Source organism: Podarcis tiliguerta (genome assembly GCF_965153285.1).
Source record: "Podarcis tiliguerta genome assembly, chromosome: 1".
In the NCBI taxonomy this organism is placed as follows: domain Eukaryota; kingdom Metazoa; phylum Chordata; class Lepidosauria; order Squamata; family Lacertidae; genus Podarcis; species Podarcis tiliguerta.
This window is the reverse complement of record NC_139534.1, coordinates 93,441,203-93,468,659: the sequence shown is the minus strand read 5'-3', so window position 1 is coordinate 93,468,659 and position 27,457 is coordinate 93,441,203. Positions and strand designations below refer to the sequence as shown.

Below are 27,457 nucleotides of genomic sequence, written 5' to 3'. Positions count from 1 at the left end.
CTTTTAGAACAAACTTGGCTGATTCACTATACTTCAAGAAATGCTCTAAGAAGCAACTGAATGTCATTCATTAAATGTTGCCTCTTCCAGGGTAATTGTACAGAAAAAAGGAGGCTGTCAACATTGGTACCACTGTTACACTTACACGCACACGCGCGCACACACACACACACACACACCACTACAATTATTTAGGAATAATTATACACATAATAATATATGGCTGCTTCCTGGAGCATTTTCACAAATATTTTCAACCTGTGTAGAAGGAGCTGTGTTTTCTAGCTGTTCAAATTAGAATAAAACTGAACAAGAAAAGAACTAAGAGGCATCCCTCAGTTCACCATATTACAAACCTAACATTTGTTTATTTACTAAAATGTTGTTGTTTTTAGTTATGAAACAAATTAAGGTTTTAAATTTTCACGGAAATGGGGCTTAATGGTGAACATGTGCAGAACAAAGACAGATGTGATAAAGTACATTACTTCCATCTCTAGATATAAGGTGCCTTTGATTATGATGAAGGGAGCCCAGTAGTTAAATATGATTGGAGGTCAAAGTGAGCTGAATTAAATGTAGGTGAAATATGTGGCTAGGTAGTAGATCATCATGTTCTACAGCAGCTAAACCTCATTGAGGTATATTTTCCTGTAAGAGCTTGTAAGGGTTCATACAGATAGCTCAAAAACCCTTAAGCAGTGAGAGTGAAAGGCCCATATGAGGTGCTGCTACGTCTGCATTAGGGCACCTCAGGCCCCTTTTTAGAGACACCTGAAAACCCTCCAGTGACCTCTGACACAGCAGAATTAGCTGGAGTCAGAAAAAGAAACAGAGGATATCCAAGTGACACAGATGGGGCTTTTTGGATCCTAGCCAATGTGTTCCTGCGTAGTTTAAAGTTCTGGATTGGATTGGATGCTGTCAACAGCATACTGTACTCCAGTGCACATAATCTCTAAATAGGACAAATCCTGCTGGATGAGACAAAAGGACCATCTAGTCCAGTATTCTGTCGCTAAAGTGTCGAGGAGTTCATAGAATCATAGAGTTGGAAGAGGCCACAAGGGCCATCGAGTCCAACCCCCTGCCAAGCAGGAAACACCAAGTTGGTCACAAGTGCTTGCCCAATGAAATTATGTTCTCAGAAATGTTAGCTTAGAATAGTTTCAACATTAAAATCTATGAAGAGCAGAATATATTCCATGCCAGAATCACAGGTCATTTGAAGGCGCTGCTTATTCTCTTAAGATAGAAGCACATCAGAATGCTAATATTATAATATATTAAAATGTTATATATAACCAGGGCTTTTTTTCAAGCCGGAACTCACTCGAACTCAGTTCTGGCACCTCTTAGGTGGGCACCATTGCCATTCTAAGAGAACAAGGGAGGCATTCATGGTGAGTTCTGGCACCTCTTTTTCTAGAAAAATTGCACAATATAATTATTACAATCATTATTTATAATTAATATTTCAGATTAAAATTGTATGCAGAATACCAGCATAAACTTCTGGTGAATGTGAACAAAAGTCTATGGGGAGTAATGAGAACCTGTTCGGATGAGGAGGTATGGGAAGCTGACTCATTCTGAATAATTAAATGTTTGCTTGTTTGTTTGTTTGTTTGTTTGTTTGTTTGTTTAGAAAGCACAGACTTCTAATGCATTTGCATCTCTCATGGCAGTTTGCAACAATTAAAAATAACAATCCCATACAGTGGTACCTCGGTTCTCAAACGTAATCTGTTTAGGAAGTTCAACTTCGAAAACTGAGGCACAAAGGGCTGGCTGCAAGTTCAATTGGAAAAATTGGGAAACATGCAGTGGAAGCCGTTCAACTTCCGAGGTGCATTTGAAAACAGAAGCAATTACTTCCGGGTTTTTGGCATTCGAAAACTGAAATGTTCGGCTTCTGAGACCCTCGAAAACTGAGGTACCACTGCACAGTGGTACCTCGGGTTACATACGCTTCAGGTTACAGACGCTACAGGTTACAGACTCTGCTAACCCAGAAATAGTACCTCGGGTTAAGAACTTTGCTTCAGGATGAGAACAGAAATCGGGCGGCGGCAGGAGGCCCCATTAGCTAAAGTGGTGCTTCAGGTTCAGAAAGGACCTCCGGAACGAATTAAGTACTTAACCCGACGTACAACTGTAATAGAAATAAAACAATGTAAAGGCAGAAGCAGGCTTGGCAGATCAAAACATTACAAAATGAAAGACCAATGGTTGCCAGAAAAGTAAACTTTCAGTCAGTTAGTGGAAAGGAGCCAATTGGATCTCACAGGAAGGGTATACCACAATTTGGGCATTGGAAGCTGCTCTTTTGTCTCATCAACCATACCGTGGTCACCAGTGGGATACAGTATAGGCCTCTGCAATATATTGTACAAAGTGGTCAGGCTAATGTAAGAGGAGATGGTATAGGCCTCTGCAATATATTGTACAAAGTGGTCAGGCTAATGTAAGAGGAGATGGTTTCTCAGTGATGTTTCTAAATCAGTATAATAAAACACTGAAAAAATGGCTGTTTAGTTGGTGGAGGGAGGAATAATGCAATAAAATCTAGATCTGTGGCATTGAAGAGTACTTTTAATCAAATGGGGTGTTGTCTGCATAAACTAGTTTTGTGGTATATTCTTATACAAATAATGAGCACACACAGAGAGAGATCTGTTGCAGACATGCACCAAGGGCCAAACTACACATTGCAAATGAAGGGTGAATCAACTTACTCTAGGGACACCTCCATAAAGAACTTAAATTTGCAGTTGGTGAACAGACAAGCAACACATGAGGGTGGGGAAAGAAGGTGTTTCCTGGGACAACTTGCCTTTGAGGTGCTTCCCACTGCCAACCAAGGTGCACTTGAGGTTCTGTCATTAAAAAATAAAATAAAACTATCATGTTCACTTCCAGTTCCCTTATTCTGCTAATGTATTCCATTTCACTGCAGCTGAAACGCTTTGGAGAAGGGCTACGCGAAATGAAATCCAGTTTCCTCAAGAAGAGTAAAGTTCTTGCTCACAAAGGAAAAGCAACATTATATAGAAAACTGGTGCAAAATGGACAGGTAAATTTTTGAGGTAACCAGTGAGGTAATACTTGGCTGCCTTTCCATGTATAGAGATGTCTTCCTTTTTGCATCCTGCTCTCCTTCCAATGAGTTCTGGGCATTCTACAAAGGACTATCCTGATTTTTTTCCTCACAACAACTATGAGATATGTTAGGCTGAGAGATGAGGGCTCGCCCAAGGTGAGCTTCATGCCTAAACAAGGATTTGTACCAAAGTGTCTCTGTTTAAAAGTCCAACACTGTAACTGCTGCATATGAGAGAGGTTGTCTTATTTCCTCATGTCCTTAAACACAGTTTGGTTCCTGGATTTAGCTTCACATTTATATTATGGAATAAAATGGGGAAATAGCATGGGTGCTAGAGGAGTTGTGTATCTTAGTTTGGAAAGCAGCGGGAAAAGATAGTTTCAATGTAACTTTTAGCTCTATGGCTAAAACATATAATCCTGTTCGGTGGATCTGCTTGTTTGTAGTATTCTTTATAATTCTTATTTTTGTTTACTAACGTATAGGTTTAGACTTTGAGATAAAGGCTACATAGTGAGCGGATTCCCTACTTGAACAAGACCCTGCATCAAAATATAGCAGTTCATCTAGTGTACTAAACTGTCTCTATTCTAGTCCTTCTCCCCTACAAATCAGTAAAAAGGCATAGTCACTCTGGTGTTCTCTCCTGCGTGTTTTAATCTGATACTGTAAACTGATTTCATTTGGGGCCCAATAAAAAGTCTGGGATACCTACTTTTGTCATGTTGCTGAAACAGCTTCTGTGGGCCAGAGCCCATCCTTTGGTGAAAAGACCATTAGGAAATATATGTAATAGATAAATGTTTTTTAAAAAACTGGTTTTATTTAGTAGCCAGAAATGCCCTTTAATAATATTTGCTTGCTAAAATAGAATCTAACCATATTTTACATATTATATTACTACTAATAATAAACAATTAACCACATTTTTACCTTTAAGCTTCAGTGGGAAAAACTACAGTCAAGACTGGCTAAAGTAGAAGAACTTATAAAGGAAATGGACAGCTGTCTTCTTGCTCTGGAAACAGGTACAGTCTCAAAAATTACTTTTCCAGTTAAGCCGATTTCTTTGCAGACTAAAGAAAGCAAAAAATAAAAAACAACACCCCTGTTGACATAATTTGGGCATACTTTGGTGTCAAAAAGAAATCAACATTCTTATACACATTAAGATCATAGGACTAATAAGCTAAGAGCCATGCAGAGAAACAGGCGACTTAGAAGAAGTCCTCTTAGACAATGGAAATTATTTGGCTTCTGAAGCTTTTGTGGATACAGTCAGCATGTTATTAGTCTATATGTAAATGGATGAACTGCTTTTTTTAGAAAATTGAGCCTCACAGGAAGTAAAATGTTCTACTGTGGTGATTTACAATGTCCACTGGCCTTTGTTGTAGGATGTCTGTAGAAAGATAACTAATATAGAGTTTTCTCTTTTTCTCACTATCCTGTCAAATCAGTGAGCATGACTTGAAACAATAAGTCTTTGAATGTTCTCAACTGTGTACCAAAAGCGTAGAGCAAAGCCAATCTCAAACCACAAATATATCATTTTTGGGAATATACCTGAAACTCAAAGTTGGGAGCATAATTTCAAAGGTTGTATTTCCTGCTAAGTTGACCGGAGTATATGTATAGCATTTTTGAAGTGAATGTTCTTATAAAACACTGCTTAATTTTAGAAACTTCTGCATTGGAAGAGTCTGAGCCAGATGTCAATGGTGCCATGGCAGAATACAAGTCTAAGATGAGAGACACTGAGAGAGGTACTGGAGCTGTTTTGAGCTGCATGATACAGAAGGCTGTTAGGACACTGAAATTGCTGTGGCTGTGTTTATTATATAGTCTCCAGATCTTTTTACTAACCTGAGTTGTAGAATGCATCTTTCCGCCCTGCCATTTCTGACAGATATTTTCCTGTACTTGGGGCTGTTTTGACTGATCTACTACATGTATGAGCTCTGGAAAGCTTTGATTGGCTGCATCTTTTCAGTGCATGTACTGTACATGCTGTGAACGGAACACCTATAGGTTCTTCATATACAATATCCTATATGTAGAATTCACTCAATCCTATACAAATTACATCCACGTAGGAATTTCATAGAACACCATTTGGCCTTGGAGAATAAACCTAATAGCGTGTTGAGGACTAGACCTGCTTAATCAGACAGAATAAACAGTTAATGCTTTTCATCAACATTTTGACTCTTACTGTGTATTTTCTCATTTCTTAGAGCTGGAAAACTACAGAGCCAAAGAGGAGGCACTTCAAAGGTAGAATTAAGCATTAGTGTTTGACATGTATTTATGTGTTATGAAAAACTCTTGGCTTTAATACTATTCAGGGTATTTAGCAAATGCGTTGCACTTTTGTTGTACTCCTTCAGAGAGCAATCGAATATCAGAGATAAAAAGAAACAGAGAGCTTCTGAAATAAGCCATCTCAAGGAGTATGCAAACAGATGTCAGGAACTTATGAAGAAATACAAGTAAGTAAATTCAGTCAATTAATATCTTGCTGTGAAGGGAATCCAATTCAAGTAATATATTGTCTATGTTTATGTGACATCAGTGGTATCTTCTAATTTTGTCCCCATGAGCTGGCAATCAGAGCAGGAGTGGGAAAACCATGGTTTCCAGATGCTGGCCATGTTGGTTGGGGCTGATGAGAGTTGTAGTCCCAGAAAATCTGGAGGGCCACAGGTTTCCTATCCTTGCTCTAGAGTATAACCAAATTGTTTCAACATTCCTTTTCACCTTCAAACAGGATAGCATGGTCCTTATAGGAATGACTGCTTGGGGAAAGCATTTACAAGTAATTACATTTAACATCTATATTCTAAGTAAAAAGAACAAGTGGGCACACACAAGCATAGTTTCCCCCTTTCCTTCTTTAATCCTTTGTTGCGTATGGTCTGTGTGGCTCAAAAAGATTAAGAAATGGGTCCCTAAATACATGTTTTGTTTAAAAGTGGGTCCGAGGTCTGAAAAGGTTGAAGGTACCTGCTCTAGTCAGCTTAGTGTGAGAGGGAAAAATATATAGGTTTTTCAACTTGCAAAGGGGACAGATGTTTTAGATAAAGTAGTTCATGACTACTGAACCCCAATTAAAAAAAAATAATTAAGGTAGTATTCTTACGAAGTGCCCAATAACTGTACATGCACTATCCTTCCCATTGTCTTTTGGTGAATTCATTTTTTATAACTTTTTCTGTTTGTAGTTTCTCTGAGTGGGCAATAAAAGAGTGGAATGATCACCAGGCTGTTTTCACCTTCCTTTATGATTCTGTTGAGCTCACTCTCAGCCTTGGGTGCCCTGTAGGTGAGTTGCAAAAATACTAAAAACTGTATCTGCTATATGAAGCACTATAAAAGCACCACTACCTACTCTAGATGTGTTTTTTGATATTTTACTCCTGCCAAGAGGTCCCAAAAGAACTCAGGTCTGCTCACAAACATCATAACGTGATTTTTTTTAAAAGCTAGAAAAACACTAAAGCAGACTACAGGCAAAACTGATTAATTTGATAAGAACTGAGCTGTAAAAAAAAAAGCATGCAGACTGAAAAGGCATTTGGTCTTCAATTTTATCGAGTGACATAAATTTAGCTCTCTAAAGTGGTAAACCAGTGTTTGGGCTACCTAGATTACAGGTATTTAATATTTATTACAATTATTCCTACAACTATTCAGGATCCAAATTCTTCCAAGCCAGTTTACAACATAACAAAATTTAAATATTAAAATAAATCTGATTCCTTCCCACAGTTGGTGGTAGATAACCAAGTGAAGCACAGTAGGGAGTATAGTGTAGAAGGAACAGACAGTGATCTCTTCACTAGCTTCTGTCCCTTGTCTGAAATCCTCCATACAGAGCTGCTGGCTCTAATCACCTTACAAAATTGTGTTACCATTCACTGCTCCAAATTTGGGTCAGTAACTCTTTGCCATGTCACTGTACAGGGAACTTTCCTCAATGTTTGAGGAGTTTGCAGGGGTAGAGCTTGGGAGCAGGACCTCATATAGATGACTAGGGGTCACTAGGTCTCATCCTAGCAGTTCCCACTCTTGGTGACTGCAAAATCAGATCATCAAGCAGATCAGTGAGAAATGGAGCGTGGATCTTTGCACAAAAGTCTGCAGAATTGTATCTTCGGTACAATGGTATTGTAAGCAGCAGGGAGGGACTTGCATGGTTGAATATTCCACTATACAAAAAAGTATTTATATATATACATCTCCCCACACTGAATCCTGCACATCATGGCAAAGGCTGGACCCTGACATGCAGGTTTTTTGTGCAGAATGATTTATTTATTTGAATTCTGACCTATATGAAGACACAGGTTGACCATCTCAGTGAAAACTAGACATCATTCTGAAATAGAATCATAGAACTTATATTGCGTCTGCTTTCTCACAGATGGTGCTGTTTTCAGCAACAGGTTCTGCGTGAATATTGTTGGTGTGAACCTCGAATCACTGTTGGATGGTAAGGCTTTGAAGCATTTTGCTTCTGTGATATTTTTTTTCTGGAAGGAGATCTGCATTTTCCAGCTTCTCTTGTGAAAAGTATTGCTAAACTTCAAGAAAATATGGAAAGCAGTCTTCTGTGAAGAACCTTCCTTTTTCTCAAATAAAATTTTCAACTAACAATGAAATTCCCAGTGTGAAGCAAAAAGCAAAGCAATTAAATCAAACTAAGCATCAAATGCCTTCAAGATTTTGAAGGCATTCAAAATCATCCATGAGTTGAATAGAATGAAATGACTTGAATATAACTTAAACCTAAGACAGAGTTTGTTGTTTCTTTGTTGTCCTATACAGAAGCAAAGGCTTTGCCATCTTCAAAACTAGTACATAGACTCATCTTCCAGTTTATAAACAGTCAGAGTTCATTGAAGGAAAAATGCTCAACAGTGCATCATCTTTATCAGGTAACTTAACAATGAAAAGCAAAAAAGGTTTTTTAAAATGTTGCTATAATTTGTTCTATGCTGCTTTTATTGCTTGGAAGAGTCAACAAAGAAGATCCAGAAGTACAGGAAAGTCTATACATTTTGGAGCAATTCTAGGTGGAAGTAGCTTCCCAGCAGAACTTTTTCACCTGCTTTAGTGACACTGTAGTGACACTTAATGGAGGCTGTGAAGAATGAATGGAATTCAGCACCACACTCTTCCAATCATTGCAGCTTGCCAGATGGAACAATCCCCCCCTCCTCCCCCTGTGCGCAGTTCTGGGAGTTCTCCCAACCCCTCCCCACAAGCCAATTGCGGAGGAAGAAGGGGGAAGCCCTGTTGTGTAAGCAAAAGTCCTTGCAGAGTTTCCACTGATAAGGCTGATTAGGTGAATCGTGCCCAAAGAATTTGTGTTGTGATTTGCTTTATTGTTTTTCTGCATTTGATGGCCCTTTTCTAGGGTAGAAAAGCAATTTATAAAGTGATTACATTGAGTGTAACTTTAAAAGTATAGGAATGCAAATAAATGACAAAATTATAGAATAGGTAAAAGTCAATGGTCTAGTTCAGGGGTAGGCAGCCTAAGGCCCGGGGGCCATATGCAGCCCAATCACCTTCTCAATCCGGCCTGTGTACGGTCCGGGAATCAGTGTGTTTTTACATGAGTAGAATGTGTCCTTTTATTTAAAATGTATCTCTGGGTTATTTGTGGGGCATAGGAATTCGTTCACCACCACCACCACCCCAAAAAAAAATGGTCTGGCCCCACCACATGGTCTGAGGGACAGTGGATTGGCCCACAGCTGGAAAAGGTTGCTGACCCCTGGTCTAGTTAATGTTGCTTTGTGTCCGGAGAAGGTTTGCACACATCCTCCTTCTTGCTGCAAAGAAAATGTAGAAGAGGAGTGGCATACCTTTCTTCCCATCCTATCTCAGGAAATCTGGGACCTAAGTTGTCATCATTACTTACTCTAATTCTCCAATCAGGTGCTGCGTGACATTTCTCTTGTGGTGAGTCGTTGTGAACTTCTAGGAGAAGAGATCGATTATCTAAACAGATGGGGTGGAAAATTCAATCTGCTGAAGACAGATGTGAACGATACAAAGTAAATGCTTAAAAAAGTCTATTCTAGTTCTCTAAATGTATTTCTTTGGTGTACAAGTTAGGATTGGTGTAAAAGTTAGGATTGGTAGAGGGTGTGTTACAATCCTTCCAAAATCTTTCTGGCAAGAATTTAATACTTATAGCACAAAATTCTGGTGTGTTTCACCTCAGCAGGATTTTAAAAAGCCATTTCCCCCTATATAGTACTCAAGATAGCAAGCAAGGAATGAAGTATCTTAAAATATACAGTGCAGTGGTACCTCTGGTTGTGAACAGGATTCATTCCGGAGGCCCGTTCACAACATGAGCAGAACGCAACCCGCAGCGGCACGTCTGCGCAGGCGCAGGTTGCGATTCGCTGCACATGCGTGCGCAGCGAAACCCGAAAGTAACCGGGTCGCCGTGGGACACAACCTGAAAAAACGTATCATGAAGCAAATGTAACATGAGGTATGACTGTATTTAAAATGCATTGCATGAACAGCAGTTCAGCTAAAACATGATAAATAAAAGAGCAGAACCAAATTAAAACATTGTACTTCCAGAGCGAAAGATGAAACAAAACCAAGTTAAAGCAACTTCTAAACAAAAAAGAGCCTTGTCAAAACAAGATGGGCTGCCTGACACCTAAAAGATAACAAGAAAGAGTGGATCTCCCTGACAGGGGGTTCTGCAGGCTGGGTGCAATCATAAAAAGGGTCCCCTCTGTAGTAGCTAGCCACCTAATCTCAGAGGGCAGGGGTACCCAGAAAATGGCCTTAAATGAAGGTAGATTCACGGAGGGAGCAAACAGTCATCCAGGTGGCTTGGACTAGGTGTTTTAGGCCTTTACAAGTCAAAACCCAGCTGCTTCAATTGGCCTTGGCAGCAAGCAGGGGCTCTATGAAGGTCTTTAAGAGCTGATGTAATGTTTGCAATGGAAGGTCCCTGTTCACAATCTAGCTGCTGTATTCTGGACCACTTAAAGTTCTGAAGACTTTTCAAAGTCAGCCTGAATTGTTACTAATCAAGCCTGAATTTTTATTGAAGCATAGGTAGATAGGAAGGTCGTTTTATTCCAGGAGGCGGCACAGGCATAATCTGGAATTGGAAAAAGGAAGTCAAAGGCAAAACTATCGCATTGTGATCCCAACAGCAAAGCTGGATTCAAATACTGTATATCCCTGAGTTACCAACCTGAATGCCTCCACCATGGTCCATTCCATCTACCCACAGTACTTCAACCCTGTCTGTGTTCATCATCAGTTTATTAGCTCTCACTGTGCCCTTTAAATAACTGTTTAAATATCAGTGCATCACCTAGATTTGATGAAAGGGAGAAATAGAACATAAATATCATGCAAACTGATTACCTCTCCCAACTGTTTCATGTAGAATACTTATGTGTGCATGCACACGAAAGCTTATACCCAGAGCAAACTTAGCTGGTCTCTGAGGTGCTACTGGACAATTTTTTAAAACATTCAACAGTTACTGAGGCACAACACAAATAATTCTTTGGACAGTGGAACCTCGTGTTATGCACGGGATCCATTCTGGAGGCCTGTCCGTAACATGGAACTGACGTAAGCCGAAGTGCCGCATCTGCGCACATGCACAGTGCGATTTAGTGCTTCTGTGCATGCGCGAGTGGCGAAACCTGGAAGTAACCCGTTCTGGTACTTCCGGGTTGCTGCGGGACGCAACACGAAAACATGTAACTTGAAGCGGATGCAACATGAGGTATGACTGTATCTATATTTTGTTTTCTACGTAGAGTGAAGCTCTTATTCTCCAGTTCTGTATCATTTGCAAAGTTTGAAGTTGAACTGTCTTTATCTGCCAGCTATCCTTCGTCCCCAATAGCTTTCACCATTCCAAAATGCACCGGCAAACTTAAGTGAGTAAAATAAAACAGAAGGTGTGAGAGCAATAATTTTTACTATAGTTTTATGGGAAGGTTTTCCTTTATTTGATCCTCATATGTATGCATTTTCTCTTCACAGCCAAGAGGAAATTTCTGTTGTTTTATCCAGTGTTCCAGTGGGAGCCAACTACTTGAAGAGAATGGTCAATCACATTCATCGTAATCTGCTCCAGGGTCCTTCAGTCCAAAGATAGCAGAGCAGCGGGGAGGTGGGGTGGAATGAGCAATCATTCAGTAGTCAAATCTTTGCTTATTTTCTTAGTAAGGATCACCACTTAGTCCTTTTTGCCTACTGAAAAGTGTATAGCTAAGGGATATTGCATAGTTCTGTTGTTGTTTTCTAGCACTTTTTAAGGCTACTCTTAATTTCTGATAAATTAATTTTACTGCAAAACTGATGTTGTAATTCTGCTGCAGTCGTTAGTTCAATTTCATAGGTCAAGTACTGCAGTGATGTGTATCTTCCAAGGCCTACATGTGTATTAATGGCTAGCAGTAGCTTTTGACCCCTACAAAAATAAAGAAGTTCTATTTTTAGAAAGTTGCTCCAAGATTGATTAATTACAACTACAAAAATTAAAACATTTCACATAGAAAAGTAGGTGTGCCACCCAATGTTTCGGACTTGTAATGAAGTGAGTATTGGTGCATCCATGCTTCTGTTGACTGAATTATTTGGCTGCCATCGTCACTAGTCCAGTCTGACTGTTAAGATTTTTAAATTATTCAGATAGATGTGGTTGAATCTCATATCTACAAAGCTTATATTATTATAATAAGGCATTCATATTTTCTCCACTGTGATCTCTAGTTTCTGGACGATGTATGTATATGTGTAAAGTATAGCATTTTTATTGCTTTTTGAATTGTTTAGGTTTTTTAATTTTGTTACTCTTTGTTAATGGGGGAAGTATAATAAACCCACCTACACTAAAAAAAATTGTCTTAGTGGTGACTTGTAAGTTAAAGTAATGCTGCCAACACTAAATCCACTATTTACTTTGGTGTTGTGTGTGTGTGTTTTAAATCCTTTAAACTGTTGGGACAATTTTGTTTTTGCTGTTTGTCTTTCCTCTCCTTCAAAAATGGTTTCATATAAAAAGACTGAAAAAACAAATTACTCATTAGAAAACATCAATGGAATAAATGCAAAATATTACACATTCAGTTCTAAGAAGATTTCTAAAAAGATTGTAAGTTATATTAATCATGGTATTGTGCTCATTTCTCCCTGCTTTTCCTTTCTATAATGTGGTGGTTGTGGTAAAATAACTTGTTTTGACAACCTATTCCTTGTTTAACTTTCTAGAACTGTTTCAGAAAAATTCTGAATTTTTTGGATGAAAAGATTCATTCTACTCTCCCTTTCAATTTAATAACCTCACAAAATAAGAAAAATAAATGTTATTTCACAGACAAGATGAGGCCAAAGTGTATGCTTAAAAAGAACAGCATGCAGTGGTACTTCAGGTTAAGTACTTAATTCGTTCTGGAGGTCCGTTCTTAACCTGACACTGTTCTTAACCTGAAGCACCACTTTAGCTAATGGGGCCTCCTGCTGCCGCTGCGCCGCCGGAGCACGATTTCTGTTCTTATCCTGAAGCAAAGTTCTTAACCTGAAGCACTATTTCTGGGTTAGCGGAGTCTGTAACCTGAAGCGTATGTAACCTGAGGTACCACTGTATACCATTTTATACTGCCCATTAACAATTAGGTATCTGAACACCATAAACCAGACTAGCAACCACTTGCTCAAGCTCCTTGCTCAGAAAGGAGAGGTTAGCAACCAGCTATCATTTATATTTTCTGGGTCCAGCTAGGTTTTTTTAGGAGTGCTTAATTACCATTTTGTTTAAGGAGGTTAACACCACTTCTCTGAAGGAGGTGCTTACAACTCTTGGCCAGACATCCCCTTCTTATTAGATGAAATAAGCTGCAAATGCCTGGTTTTTGACAGGTGGTCAGCTGGTGTTTGCCAAGCACCTTGTCTGCATCCTTGGTCTTCAGCAACTGAAAGTTGCCCTGTTGCTCTGTATACCTCTACTAGCACAAAGGCATTAATTGTGGAGTCCAAGTCATGACTGTTCCAACTGACAATCAACTGAGGCTGCAAAACCAAAGAGAAGCAGACCAGCCTCTAACCAGCTAGGGATCACTGGAATATTACACTGCTTGCCTCCCAGAGACAAGCCAAAGCAACTGCACCTTCTGGTCCTCTGCTTTCTTGACTACTGAGCCTTGCTGGGGTTGCACTGGGCTGAGCAGATGAAAGGGGGGTTCCTGGCTCTGCCTCATTAATTTCTGCATCTATCAAATTTACTCAATCAGTAATCACTTGATAACATTTATTAATGAAAGTAGAACAGATATCTCGTTGCTTCAGTTCATTTTTAAAGAAGTTTGCAGTTGATTAATAATTGCCTCAAGTTAGCACTATGCTGTTATAAAAGTTCCCCAACCTGTAGCTGCTTTTTCAGTGCTATAGTGGCTGTTCTACGTAGTTAGCTTTTTCTGACGAAACAATTACTATTGGTAGAAGAGCCATGTAGAATTGAATAAAGCAAATGCCAACCACCTTAGGCCCATGGGTTCACTGAGATTTTTGAGCGAGTGCTCTTGGTACCACCTCCTCTGGTTCCTTCTTGTGTCACTCCCATGGATCAGCCCCCTACTCGGAAGGTAGAGAGTACATGCATACACTATTGCACAGATCCCTTAGGAAAGCAAATGTCATTGGGAGGGCCTTAGAGGCTTCTTGTGCACCAGGATAAGACATAAAGGGTTCCTATGGGGGTTACATGGGACTAGGAAACCCTACTGTTTTGATGTTATGGCTGTGCTTCACCGTCAGAGGGCACTCCTGCTGCAAGTTTTTGACAGCTTTCAAATTCCCATTTGTTTTACTGGCTAATTAAAATGGAAAGTTGTTGGTTGGAACTGTAGTGTATATTTGTTTATTAGAGTAGCCCATTGCATCTGCTTGGCTATCTGTTCCAGATGATAGCAGGGTGGATTGGTTTAAATTGGCAGTTTAAAAAAATCCAGTGTAAATCAAGTTTCCCGTTAATAAAAAGGTAAAGGTACCCCTGCCCGTATGGGCCAGTCTTGACAGACTCTAGGGTTGTGCGCCCATCTCACTCAAAGAGGCCGGGGGCCAGCGCTGTCCGAAGACACTTCCGGGTCACGTGGCCAGCGTGATATCGCTGCTCTGGCGAGCCAGAGCCGCACACGGAAACGCCGTTTACCTTCCCGCTAGTAAGCGGTCCCTATTTATCTACTTGCACCCGAGAGTGCTTTCGAACTGCTAGGTTGGCAGGCGCTGGGACCGAACAACGGGAGCGCACCCCGCCGCGGGGATTCGAACCGCCGACCTTTCGATCGGCAAGCCCTAGGCGCTGAGGCTTTAACCCACAGCGCCACCCATGTCCCATTAATAAGTCTCTCTATATACCCTCACTGCAAAATTTGGATCTCACAGCAATCCCACCACCATTGTTGTCACCTGGCAAGAGTCGATCAGGATGAATGTTGGCATCCATTTGTCTGGAAAGACAATGGAGTGTGTCTCTGGGGGTGAAGTCAAACTGCTGTATTAGCAGCACCGAAGTGACTTCCCCAGGGCGCAAGCCTGGGCAATGCATACAGAGGTCCTGGGCTGCTCATACAAGACCCCCATTCTCAGCCTGTCTTCACATGCAGGGAAGTCTAACTAACTGAGGTTTTGATACCCATTGGCTACTCTCACCTGGTTTAGCTGGCCAGTCGAAGCCATTCTGAGGTGTGGGTGCTATCTATCCCATGCTGACAGCATCTAGGATGCACATCTGCATCTAGATGAATGCAGGGTCGGGACCAAAGGTGGACAAACTCATAGGAGCCAACTCCTAGGGGCCGAGGGGTCTTTGCCCCACAATAAAAAATATCAGAGGGAGCTGGGCCTCCCAACGTTGATGGGTATTGCCATTCAAATCATAGCTGTTAACGTTTCCCTTTTTTAAAGGGAAATTCCCTTATTCTGAATAGGATTCCTTGCAAGAAAAGGGAAAAGTTGACAGCTATGATTCAAATGGTGTGCATGCACTGCATCGTGTGATTATGTAGGGCAGGGCTTACCTCCCCCCCATATTTTGTTCAAGATGGCCCTCCTAGACAAATTACCCCAGAAGGAGCATGATGTGTGCCCCACCAGAGGTGCTACCCCTCCTTTAACACCCCATATACTATATTTTAAAGCCACGTGTGCATGCATGCGCCTGTGCGTCAACATTCCAAGAGTGAATTGTGTGAGGAGAAATGACCAGGGGTAGTGTTTGAGTTTCAAGTTCCTCTCTTCCCCAATATGTGTTCCGCAGATGCGGCCACCAAGTCCAAACCTCTTCAGCCTGCTGTGAATACAAGGTCTAGACTACTACCCTGAGTGGACCACCACCCCGCCCCTTGAAATCTACCAACACCCCCAGATGATGTTGGACTACAACTCCCATCATCCCTGAGCTCTGGCCTTGCTAGCTAGGGTTGATGGGAGTTGTAGTTCAACAACATCTGGCGACCCACAGGTTGAGAAAGGCTGCCTCAGAACTTTTGAAGGGAGCGGGGCGTGGCATAAGAGGAAGGCACGCGTAGGCCCCGCCCCGCTACAATCCGCTAACGAACCCCAGCCGACGGACGAGGCCAAATCCGGGAAAGGGAGCATGCGCGCTGGAGGCCTCCGCCCTTACGGGACGTCGCTGCGCGCGTGCGCGTCGGTTGCGTCACGCAGTGGCGGGCTCGTCTGAATCCGGAACGGGGACGGAGGGACCGGAGTGGGTGAGCGGAGGTGAGTCCGTGGGCCGCTCGTCTCGTCCTCCTCCCGTTCGCCCTCGCGGGACGTGGAGACGGCCCTTCTCCGCCATCCCGCTTCCGAATGGCGTCCGTCGTTGCTGGGTCACTGAAAGGCCCAGGGAGCGGGTCGAGAGTTGGTCTCGGGCTTCCCGGCCTACCTGAGAGAGAGGGAGAGGCTAAGGAATAAGGAGCTGCTCGCTAGGACTCTGTTCTTGCGGTCTCCGTATGCTTTGCCTCTGCTGTTTGCTTATTGCGGTTTATACGCCGCCTTTCTTCCCCGAGCAGCCCAGGGAAAGCGCAGTTAGAAAAGCAAAAACACCCTGAAAAGGTTTAGGCGCTCTAAAAACAGAGGCAAGGTTAAAAACAAACACGTGAAAGCAGTTACGTGGCAGTTCGCCAAAAACAGAGGCAAGGTTAAAAACAAACACGTGAAAACTCTTACGTGGCAGTTCGCCAATAAAATGTGAATACAAAATGGGGGGAGGTGAGTTAAGCGCAAGCCCACTCCAAAGCGAGTGAGCGAACCTCTTTGTTGTTACAGTAGTGGTGGTAGCGTCCTGTGTGACCATAAGGTTGTAGCAGTAAGATGAAATCGTTGTTTACCAAAAAATTACATCACTGAAATTGCATAACTCCTGCATTAGGTACTTCCTATTTTGATAGGAGCATTGACTGATGTGCGCCATGGCCATGCAATTGCAACGTGAGGAAGATGAAAGTCTAGAAACATCAACAGAGGAGGGACGCTTTGGTCCTCAGCCCATTTCACGGCTAGAGGTATGTGACCAATGGGGAACTTAAGGTTATAAAATGTATGCTTGCGATTAAATGTCTAAAGTGGCCCAAACTTTCTGTAACTCAATCTTTAAAATGTTAAAGTACAAGATTCATGGCAATTGCTCATATCATTTTTAATAAAATATACACAGGCACAGATATACACAGCAATATGTACCTCAGAGACCTGCTTTTTGCCAGTGACAGCTTTATTAAAACTTTACTGAAAGTTGTTTATCTGATCAGTCTTTGAAGGAATGAAAATATAGCAATTTTAAAATCAATTATATCCAACTCTAAAATGTAATGTTTTTAGAAGCAATATTTTGCATGAAGTGAGATCGCTAACACTTAAAGCAGAACCCCATGTGTGTCTACTGCACCAGTTGAGTTCAATGCTACTTACTGCCAGAGAAGTACAAAATTATGTTAAATTTGATAAGCTGCAACTGAAGTGATTTGTTTAAGAATCTAATGTAATATATATTGTTTTGTATAGCAATGTGGTATTAATGCCAATGATGTGAAGAAGTTAGAAGAAGCTGGATTTCACACAGTTGAAGCTGTTGCCTATGCACCAAAGAAGGAATTGCTCAATATTAAAGGCATAAGTGAAGCTAAAGCAGATAAAATCCTGGTAATTATACTTAACTCTGTTATAATATATATTTATTATTTTCAAGAGGCTATGGGAATACAATGCTCTTTGAAAGTTTTTCAAGTAAGAGATGAATGCATACTTTTTCTAAGTCTTATTATAGTATAGTTTGGAATAAACAATCCTAGCAACAAAAAGAGTGGGAGTTTTAATATAGGGATGCAGCTGTTTATTACTCAGTCTTTTGATCTTACCGTGTTTCTCAGGCAGAAGCAGCAAAATTGGTACCAATGGGATTCACCACAGCAACAGAGTTTCACCAGCAGAGGTCAGAGATCATTCAAATCACGACTGGGTCCAAAGAACTTGATAAGCTGCTTCAAGGTATATAACTTGGTGTAATCCTTGATTTTTTTAACGTAATTTTGTCACGTGTTATAAATACAAAACCAAATATGGAATAGTTGCTATAGGGGTACATATAAAATGCATATTTAAGTGTTTAAGGGCTGCCTTTCAAGGCATAGCCTTCATAAGTTGATGTAGAGAGCTAGCTAATATATATAAAGGTTCATTATAAAGATCATAACAAACGCTCAGGCAGCAGCTTATAAAGTAAGATATGCACATAGCTCACTTATATAGCTTCAAAGTGCTATGTAGGCTGGATCCTTATAGATACTTCACCTGAGAGTATGTCCTGTTGAAATCAATTGAATTTCTGAGTAAACATACCTCCTTAAAGACTAGGGTGATCTGTATCCCTGCTTCACAAAACATTTTTAATTTGTTCATCATACATCACATTCCATAGCTGGGAAACCAGTTCAAAAATAATTTCAATAGTAACTTCACAAAGAAATGTACATTTAGTTGTTGAATAGTACTAAATACTTTTTCTTCCCATTTTATTATTAAAAAGTGGCTGTTATATAATTTACTTGTCATTTAAGAACTTTAATCTAAATTCTGTCCTCAAGAGTTCTGTGATATTCTGATATCTGCTGTTTATATGATTATTGATAAGAATCTGAAGTATGTTGCATTTCTTTCTTGTAAAGGAGGAATAGAAACTGGGTCTATTACGGAGATGTTTGGGGAATTCCGCACGGGAAAGACTCAATTGTGTCTCACACTGGCAGTAACCTGCCAGGTAAGTGGCTTACATAAGTACTGGACAAAAAAATTAACACACACACCCCGTTTCATGCATTTTTTAATGAATTGAAGTATAATTTGCACAATTAGAAAGACAGTGCATGAGATCTTGTGATACCGAAGGCTGAGCTAGACATTTAGCAGACCTAGATTTGAAACTTTAGGCACCCCTGAGCAAAGGCACCCTGCAAAGAGGATAGGAGGATGTGCAGTCTGCAGAAAGAGAATGCTTGATTAACTCTTCTTAAAACTTCTGTTCACTGTGATGTGGCAAATGCATCCAGCACACTTTTAGATAAAGCAGCTGATAGGAATGAGGATTATTGGGGGGGGGGGGGTTTCCAGGGTGCAAAACACACCCTTCCCTCACTTCCTTGCAGTGTTTCCTAATCACAGAAACTTCCAGGTCTTGATCTTTCTTCAAATGGATAGTTCAGCTTTCAACTTCCAGGATAAGCACACCCTAACACTATTCCTATCCCCTGGAGATGATACCTCTCAAATAAGGGTTGTGGAGCAGGGCTTCTTAACCAATGTTAATCAATGTGTGAGTTTACCTGGTTAAGTCTGTCCCATAAGTTTTGTTAAATAGCTTATTTAAGGTTGAAAATTGACTGTTCATATATTGGGTTTATTTTTTATTTGCAGCTTTGTCGTCCTCTAATCAATGTTTCCCTTAGACCTGCCTCTCATATGCGTTCATCTTCTAATATACCTTTTTCCTCACTATCTTTCTCACTGTCCTTGTAAAAAATAAAAAAAATCTAAGCATTGCTGGCAAAATCACCAATCTTTACTTTTGTCTCCCAGATGTTCTAGAATTGCAGACATGTTTTTTCCCTGTTCCTGCATGATCCTGAGATAATACGTTAATTAAACATATTAAGCTGTATGCACATTATAGAAAGATGCTCTTAGGTTTAAGTTTCCCAGAGATCAAAAGGTTGTTGTGACTAACTGGATTCCCACCCTTTTTTTGTTAGCTCCCTGTTGATCGAGGCGGTGCTGAAGGGAAAGCCATGTACATTGACACAGAGGGCACATTTCGTCCAGAACGATTGCTTGCTGTGGCTGAAAGGTCTGTAGTTGGAATAATTGAGGTTGCATCCAGGGTTCTGTAGAAGATTGTATAACAATACTGCCATCTACTGACAGTTGATGAAATAAATGCCTGGTACTCGGTATCAAGTCCGTAGTGAACTTGATTTATTGTTCAACATTTCCCACTGAAAGTGACATACCATTTGCTCCGGTCAAGCCTGTTTAATAGATTTTTGTTCCATTTTTCAGATGAATCTCATCACAAAGGGACAAGCATAACACTAACAATACAAAAGCACAATTCAAACCTTTTAAAACACCTCAGAACATTACAAATAGCCACTACATTAAAACCACAGTCTACCAAGCACAGTCATATAAACAGAATTAATTAGATTAAATGTGAGACTATGCTATTTGAAAAGAAAACACAGGGCATCAGATTTGGCTACATGCTTCTACAAAAATGGACTTGGAGAAGTGATAGTTAATTATTAATTAACATGACAGTTACATTGCTCCCTGGGCAAACTTCAAAAGCTTGAGTTTTCTTTAAAAGGGATTGAATGAAAGTGCACATTGTAAGCTTGAATGCAACAAAGCAGAGAAATCTGACAAAATTATCTCTGGTACGTCACTTGCAGAGAGCAGCAGGAAGGGTAATAAAGAAAAGCTATTCAATAGAAATGGAACATATAACATGGGCGTACTTTTTTTAAAAGCAAAGTTTGCTTTATTAAGAGTTCTTTTTATCCAAAGTACAATATGGTGGAAATGGTGTGGGGGAGAAGTAGGAATAGATACTCTTTGTCAAGCAAGCTTTGATTAGATTTATTTAAAAGGTGTCTTATAATGCCTCCCACTTTGTTAGACAGAATCACATTCTCTTTTGTTTGGTTTATTTCCTAGGTATGGCTTATCCGGCAGTGATGTGCTTGATAATGTGGCATACGCACGAGGATTTAACACAGACCATCAGACCCAGCTTCTTTACCAAGCATCTGCTATGATGACTGAATCAAGGTAACCTCAGTAGAGGGGACTTTATTCTTTAAGAAAGTGTATCCGCTAAGCCGAACTCCAACTGACAGAGCAGAAGAATACCATGGTAAAGGCAATGACCAATTTACTTGCAACTGCACACATCGCGGCAACCCGGATATGGCCAGAAGAGGGGGTGGGGTGGGCTTATGTGTCCTGCCAACACACACAGGGCTCAGGAATGTAACCCCCATGCAAATTCACCATTGCCTGTAGTATCAGAAGCTGCTGATTGGGGCTGAACTAATAGTGTTGAGTAGAACTAATAGAATTGCACTCTCACCATCCAGATGCAGTCATGTACCAGAGGCACTCAAGGTTGTGTTTCTATTTTAAAACAGGGTAGGGTCCAGACTAGAATGGGTCTGAGGCAGAGGTTTTCAACCTTTTTGAGTCCACAGCTCCCTTGACCAACTACATTTGTTCTGTGGCGCCCCAGTGGGGCTCAAGAACCCACTTATATCAAGCCTTGCCTGCAGAGCTAGCAGACCCTCACCGCTTTTCAAACACCCTCTCTTGTGGAGTGTTGCTTCTCCTTGGGAGTCCTCCGGGCAGTCACTGCTGTCCTCCCCCCCACCCCGCCCCAAAGAGAGGTGCTTCCTCACACTGCCCCACAGGGGCTTGGGACTTCGTCTGTCCATTCCCAACAGCAAGGGCTGGCGGACTGGCTGGCTGGGCTCCCTAGTCTGCTTGCTTGCTTACTCCGAGGCTACCTCAGCTCCTGGCAACCAGCACTTCAACCAGCCCCAGAGGCACCATTCACCTGGGGGGCTTGTAGCCAGGGCTGCTGCAACAAACAGCTGTGCAAGCCTTTGGGAGGCAGAGACGTGATAGGGCATCAGAGGGAAGGAAAGAGGGACTGAGGCCATTGTTACCCACAGCACCCCTGACCATCATTCAAGGCATCCCAAGGTGCAGTGGGATACTGGTTGAAAACCACTGGTCTAAGAAATCAGTTGAGGACCCTCTGGAACAGCATAGAAAGTAGTACTGGGGGCTGCATGAGGAAAGGGGGAGAATTGGCAAAATCCATTTGGATAACCAATTTTCTTCACAAATGAAAGAAGTTGTGTATTATCCAATAACAAAATTAACTGGCAAACAAAACTTTTAGAATAACTAAGAACCAAAGCAGTTTCTAGTAAATAAGATTATTGAAGGCATACTTTGGTGGAGACACACAGTTACTGAACTCCCTCTCCCTAAAATGGAGTTCCACAAGTGTTCTTCTCCTCTGCCCCCATTTTTCTTTGACATGTAACTGCATCTATTTTTTAAGCTGGCTTTTAAGATCTGATCTGCATTTCTTCTTAAACCTAGTGTATTTGTTGTATTTTTATTGCCCTGATTTATTATTATTGTTTCCATTTTTAATTAAATGATTTTTACTCTGGTTTTATTGTATTTTTGTTATAAGATTCTTTAGTTATAAATAGAAGAGTTCAGTCTGCATTAAATAAGGGTAAATACAAAGTTAGAAAGCTGTTTTTATGGGGGTTAATACTTAATAACACTTACATTTGCTTTCTAAATAACTATTTTAACTAAGTGGCTCACTTGCACGAAAAACCTCTTCTCATGCAAATGTGATTCCCCTTACTCCCCCCCCCCCCTCCATCACCACCTCACCTTTTCCAGAGGGTTGGGGGACTCGGGAGCAAATTGCTGGGGGAGAAAGAGGAAGTCCCAACACATCCATTAGTGTGGCACTGGATCTCACAGGACGTACTGTATTTGGTTAAAATAGTTATTTAGTTAAGCGGGAGGCAGTGGAAGATAGAAGTGCCTGGCGTGCTCTGGTCCATGGGGTCACGAAGAGTCGGACACGACTAAACAACAACAAAGTTATTTAGAACGTTGCCAGCTGATTTGTCAGTAAACCACATTCTAAGCAGCAAAATAGATAACACCCCTTACTACCACTGACAAGATGAATTCCAAGTTGGCCGTTTCCTTCTCTCCCAAATATTTCATGGAACAATGATACCTTTTTTACAGAAAGAAAACTACAGTGGTGCCTCGCAAGACGAAAAGAATCCGTTCCGCGAGTCTTTTCGTCTTGCGGTTTTTTCGTCTTGCGAAGCAAGCCCATTGGCGGATTATTGGCAGTTTAAGGGTTAAAAACGGCTTTTTAAGGCTTAAGGGATTAGCGGTTTTGCTGCTAAAATGCTTTTAGCAGCTTAGCGCTTCAGAAAAAGGGGTTTTGGAGCGGGGAAAAAAAAATCAAAATTTTTCGTCAATTTTCGTCTTGCGAAGCAAGCCCATAGGGAAATTCGTCTTGCGAAGCGCCTCTGCAAACGGAAAACCCTTTCGTCTTGCGGACTTTCCGTCTTGCAAGGCATTCGTCTTGCGGGGCACCTATGTACAGGTACTGATCCTGGTATTGCTTAGCCAATTACAAGAACTTGTTTCATGTTTTATAGTTTTAAAGTAGTATTACCGTGAGGGAAGATGATGGGTTGTCATCAGTAAGAATTTCTGCCAAACAGTAAGGTTTTAGAATTTAGTGAATACAAAGAGAGAAAACCAGATGGCATTTGAGCTTGAGTTTGTTTCAACCAAATAGGTAAAGATTTGTGTGGTTACAGATACATCTTTTCTGTGAAAGATAATTAGTTGTTCAATTGAATTTGCTTAAGACAGGCCAAGCTGCACACAAAAGTAAGATTAATCTCTTCCAGCCAGGAGTAGAAGTCTATGCATAGTAATGCCCACCTGTTGCCTTCTTTCAGGTATGCATTGCTGATAGTGGACAGTGCTACAGCCCTTTACCGGACAGATTACTCTGGCCGTGGTGAACTGTCAGCCAGACAGATGCATTTGGCCAGATTTCTACGTATGTTGCTTCGAATTGCAGATGAGGTAAATTAATAATCTGACCTACCTGTCATTTTTGTTCCAGTTGCAAAGTTCAGGGCAAGTGTTTCTGGACACGCTTATACTGGTGAAAGGGACAGACCACTGGAAAATATTTTTACATCAAAGAAATTAAAAATGATCACATGTTTCTTTTCTATGGCAGTTTGGTGTGGCAGTAGTAATCACGAACCAGGTGGTAGCACAAGTAGATGGAGCTGCAATGTTTGCTGCAGATCCCAAGAAACCTATTGGAGGAAACATCATTGCACATGCTTCAACAACTAGGTAAAATGTCAGATTATTTGTCTCTTGTCTGCATTACTTTTTCAGGTCATCCTTTGACCAGGTGTGAAATGTTTATATGGTTGGAGGTCTATATGTGGAGCTTAGTAGTTTCATTCTTGGAGCAAGAACAGATTTTGTTCTTCAGACAGCATTCGAAGGTTGATATGCTCATCATTTTCAGTTTGTGCCGTAGCTCAAAGCAGCTGACAGCTTTAACAAAATGTAAGATACATTGAAACATGATGGCTTAAAGGTATAAAGATACAAATTCCTAAAAATGGCCAGATTTGTATCACGTGTACCTTAAAAAAATAAGTTCCCAAGCTCAAGGATAGCCAGAATTGAGTGACTTTGTGCCAACCAGCCATCTCAATAGGTTTATAGAGGATATCAGCTGAGAACTGGTTGATGGACAGTTATGATAGGAAAATAAGGGAGCGGCACACTCTTCAAACAGTGTTGAAGAAGAAGAAGAGGAGTTTGGATTTGATATCCCACCTTTCACTCCCTTTAAGGAGTCTCAAAGTGGCTCACATTCTCCTTTCCCTTCCTCCCCCACAACAAACACTCTGTGAGGTGAGTGGGGCTGAGAGACTTCAGAGAAGTGTGACTGGCCCAAGGTCACCCAGCAGCTGCATGTGGAGGAGCGGAGACGCAAACCCGGTTCCCCAGATTGTGAGACTACCACTCTTAACCACTACACCACACTGGCTCTGTTAAACTGATTTATGATGAAACTTGATGGTAGGGATTGTGAATAGTAGTAGAAAGATGCAGTGCAAACTAGAAGCACTGGCAGTCATGTGCTTCCAGTAACCCTTTCTCATCAGTAGGTGGCCTGTGTTAGTCTTTTCTCACTATGTCTCTAAAACAGCTTTCAGAGAGCACTTTGCAGATATAGCCTCAAGATTATGTAGACAGAAAAGCAGTTGCGGAGTGTGAATGGGATAGAAAGGCCTCACAGTTGATACCGCATTGCCAGGTGGTATTGGTGAAGGCGTTTATGAGAAATTAATATACACATAAATGCAATTATCACTAGGAAGTTGCTCCACCATGCCACCTGATGCAAGCTAGGGTGGTCCTATGATTTGGAAGCAAACAGGGCCACCCAAAATGAAGGTAGTGGTTTTTGCATTCTTGAGGCAACTCCCTAAGTATGCAGAAGTATATTTGCCAATTAAAAGAAATATTTGTAAACATAAACCAATGAACAGTTTTTAGGGCCTATAGAATGTTGAGGGCAATTGAATTATGAAAGTGACCATTGAAATGCAGTGGTACCTCGGGTTAAGTACTTAATTCGTTCCGGATGTCCGTTCTTAACCTGAAACTGTTCTTAACCTGAAGCACCACTTTAGTTAATGGGGTCTCCTGGTGCTGCTGCGCCGCCGGAGCACAATTTCTGTTCTCATCCTGAAGCAAAGTTCTTAACCTGAAGCACTATTTCTGGGTTAGCGGAGTCTGTAACCTGAAGCGTATGTAACCTGAGGTACCACTGTAGATACAAGTAAAAGAAATATGGAGGGAAGGAATTGATCTGCTTCAGCCCTTAGGACTGCAGGAGGAGAATATATGTCATGTCATTCTTGCACTAAAAGGGGAAGCAAGGCAAAAGAACATCTACACCACACCCCGCCAATCTCATTCCCCAGAACCCCTCAGCAATAAAACACTGGTTTCATGCTGGCTGCCAGCCTTGAACCAGAGTTCTTCAGCACATTATAGCGCAACAAGAGAAGGTTTCAGAAAAGTGGAGGAGAAAAAAAGTGTCCTTTTTCCTTTTACACATCATGAAAGCCTCCAACCGGCCACCCTAAAGCACTATGAGGTTCCTGTTCCAGGCTGAAGGAGTTCTCCTGTAAGTGGCTGGAGATGCACTGTAACAGTCTACTGTGAATCCCCATTTGCGTGTCTGAGGTTGGGAGGAGCTACCTTTCATGGTCTCCTTAACTGTCCTGTTCCAAAATAACTTCTGATTAAGTTATTATGAAGCAGGCTAGCTGACCAGGGAGCAGTGAGACACAAACTGCTGTGGATTATTGAATATGATAAAACTGCACAGTTGGATGCTGCGTCATATATCAATCTCTACTTGAAAGATAAAATTTGCTTGTTGAATGTACATGCCTGCAAATTGCCCCTCACCTAACTGCCTGTGGAAAGAAAGAATTGTCCCCCGTTCTGTTTTCTAGCCTTAAGTTCTAGAAGACTGTACATCAGGTTGCTTCTCCCTCTCAAAGCGGAAAGAAATAGACCTGAGTATATAGACCTCAAGTCCTGTTGTTCCTCTGTGAGAGAGTACTGCTCAGTTGGGGGGGCGGGGGGGGGGAAGAGGAGGAAGGAAGTAGAGAACAAGGAATCCTCACAACTCAGCAGGTGAGTTGTTATATTAATAGTCATACCTGTTGGTTTGCCTGCCTGCTTGCCTTCCCACTCAGAAAGGAATGCTGCAACCATTTTCAACCTGCTGTGAGAATAAGCTCTTTGCCTCACTTACCCATTCTCACCCCCTTAATTCACAATAATTTATCACAGGTGGGGAGAATTAACTTGTAGATAATTGATCTGGAGTCGCATGGCTGCTAAGTATTTTTACTTTAAATAGATAAACAGTTGCAATTGAATAAATGCATTAATTTCTTCCTGCCAGGCTGTACTTGAGAAAAGGTCGGGGTGAAACTAGAATATGCAAAATCTATGATTCGCCTTGCCTCCCTGAAGCAGAAGCCATGTTTGCTATTAATCCTGATGGAATAGGAGATGCTAAAGACTGAAGAATACCATATTTCAATTTGCAAGAAGAGAGTGGTCAAAAAAGGCTCGCCTTTCCATATGATCCTTCAAGATGATTCTTCCACCATAGCTTTAGGCTTCAGACTGCCAGAGAAAGCTTCCATACACTATACTTGGACTGACTACTCCTGCTGGTGTTGCTGCAACTAGTTGCAAAACAAACCTCAAGGACTGTTTGTCCTGCTGACCCACATCTGATGTTTGTCGGCGTGATGGATCCCTCCATTGTTTAATACAGTAATGTGGTGAGAAACAACTTAAACATTTACAAAATGTGTGCAAAGCTTATGGATACAGAAAGTATGAAATACTGAACGTTTCCTGGTTATAGTGACTGATGCCAAAGCAGAATGGAACAAGTATGTTCAGTAAAGGAGATTTGCTTATCCTAAAATTCAGGCAGCTGCCAGTTCAGATTAGAGGCTTTTTAATAAAGGCATTAGCAGAGAACCTGTTTGAACTGATAGCTCTACATCTTTAGAACAGAAACTGAAATTAATGTTTTTTTTATTACTCTGTTTGCACTGCTGTAAATTGAGATGTTATTTGCATCAACCCAGAAAAGCTTGGCATCTTTCTATGTAACAGCATTGCTGAGATGTGCTCTGCATCTTTATCTTCTGCCTGTAAATACTTTCTAGACAATTTGATTTAATTAAAGTTAATCATATACATCTAGCAGTTTGACTTTAGCAATGGGTGCCTGTTGTGTTCTTACTCTTATTCATTGCTCTGTGGCAAACACAAATGTACAGGAAAGCATATTTAAACTCCTGTAAGCCCCAACTAATATGGCCTAACAGTCAGGGAAGATGGGAAGTGTAGTTCAACAGTATCTGGAGAGCACCATGTTGGCAACCTCTGACATAGATTACATGTGGATCCCAATGAAAGAATAATGTAGGCAGAGTTTGCTATGCTTTGCAACAGAAAAATCAAAATTCTAATGCAGACATTTCATTTGTATGCTTTGGATTAGAAATGTTGGAAGCTACTTTATAC

At 41.1% G+C, this 27,457-nt stretch overlaps 2 protein-coding genes across 5 annotated transcripts in view; both read left to right on the top strand.

The window, feature by feature from the left end:
- KNL1 (kinetochore scaffold 1) overlaps window positions 1-12,019 on the top strand; it is a 31,492-nt gene extending 19,473 nt beyond the window's left edge. Inside the window, exons 15-26 of the mRNA XM_083453272.1 lie at window positions 1,482-1,572; window positions 2,960-3,076; window positions 4,047-4,134; window positions 4,789-4,872; window positions 5,344-5,383; window positions 5,497-5,598; window positions 6,331-6,431; window positions 7,533-7,601; window positions 7,937-8,046; window positions 9,056-9,174; window positions 10,930-11,052; window positions 11,159-12,019. Of these exons, the coding sequence (XP_083309398.1) occupies window positions 1,482-1,572; window positions 2,960-3,076; window positions 4,047-4,134; window positions 4,789-4,872; window positions 5,344-5,383; window positions 5,497-5,598; window positions 6,331-6,431; window positions 7,533-7,601; window positions 7,937-8,046; window positions 9,056-9,174; window positions 10,930-11,052; window positions 11,159-11,273 (1,159 nt within the window). The 3' untranslated portion in view covers window positions 11,274-12,019. The remainder of the gene's footprint in view (window positions 1-1,481; window positions 1,573-2,959; window positions 3,077-4,046; window positions 4,135-4,788; window positions 4,873-5,343; window positions 5,384-5,496; window positions 5,599-6,330; window positions 6,432-7,532; window positions 7,602-7,936; window positions 8,047-9,055; window positions 9,175-10,929; window positions 11,053-11,158) is intronic.
- Window positions 12,020-15,755: 3,736 nt separating this feature from the next.
- Window positions 15,756-27,133, top strand: RAD51 (RAD51 recombinase). 4 transcript variants are annotated; one of them, XM_083450924.1, is made up of 10 exons: window positions 15,756-15,895; window positions 16,564-16,677; window positions 17,177-17,314; window positions 17,542-17,659; window positions 18,337-18,428; window positions 19,417-19,511; window positions 20,384-20,497; window positions 23,248-23,377; window positions 23,538-23,659; window positions 26,313-27,133. In XM_083450924.1, exons 2-10 carry the CDS (start codon window positions 16,576-16,578, stop codon window positions 26,434-26,436), a joined length of 1,035 nt encoding a protein of 344 aa, XP_083307050.1. In that variant the 5' UTR covers window positions 15,756-15,895; window positions 16,564-16,575; the 3' UTR covers window positions 26,437-27,133. The 4 variants fall into 4 exon arrangements, with proteins under 4 accessions (XP_083307050.1, XP_083307053.1, XP_083307052.1 ...); XM_083450927.1 differs by having other exon boundaries at window positions 15,760-15,895; window positions 16,545-16,677; XM_083450926.1 differs by having other exon boundaries at window positions 15,763-15,895; window positions 16,567-16,677.
- Window positions 27,134-27,457: the final 324 nt, after the last annotated feature.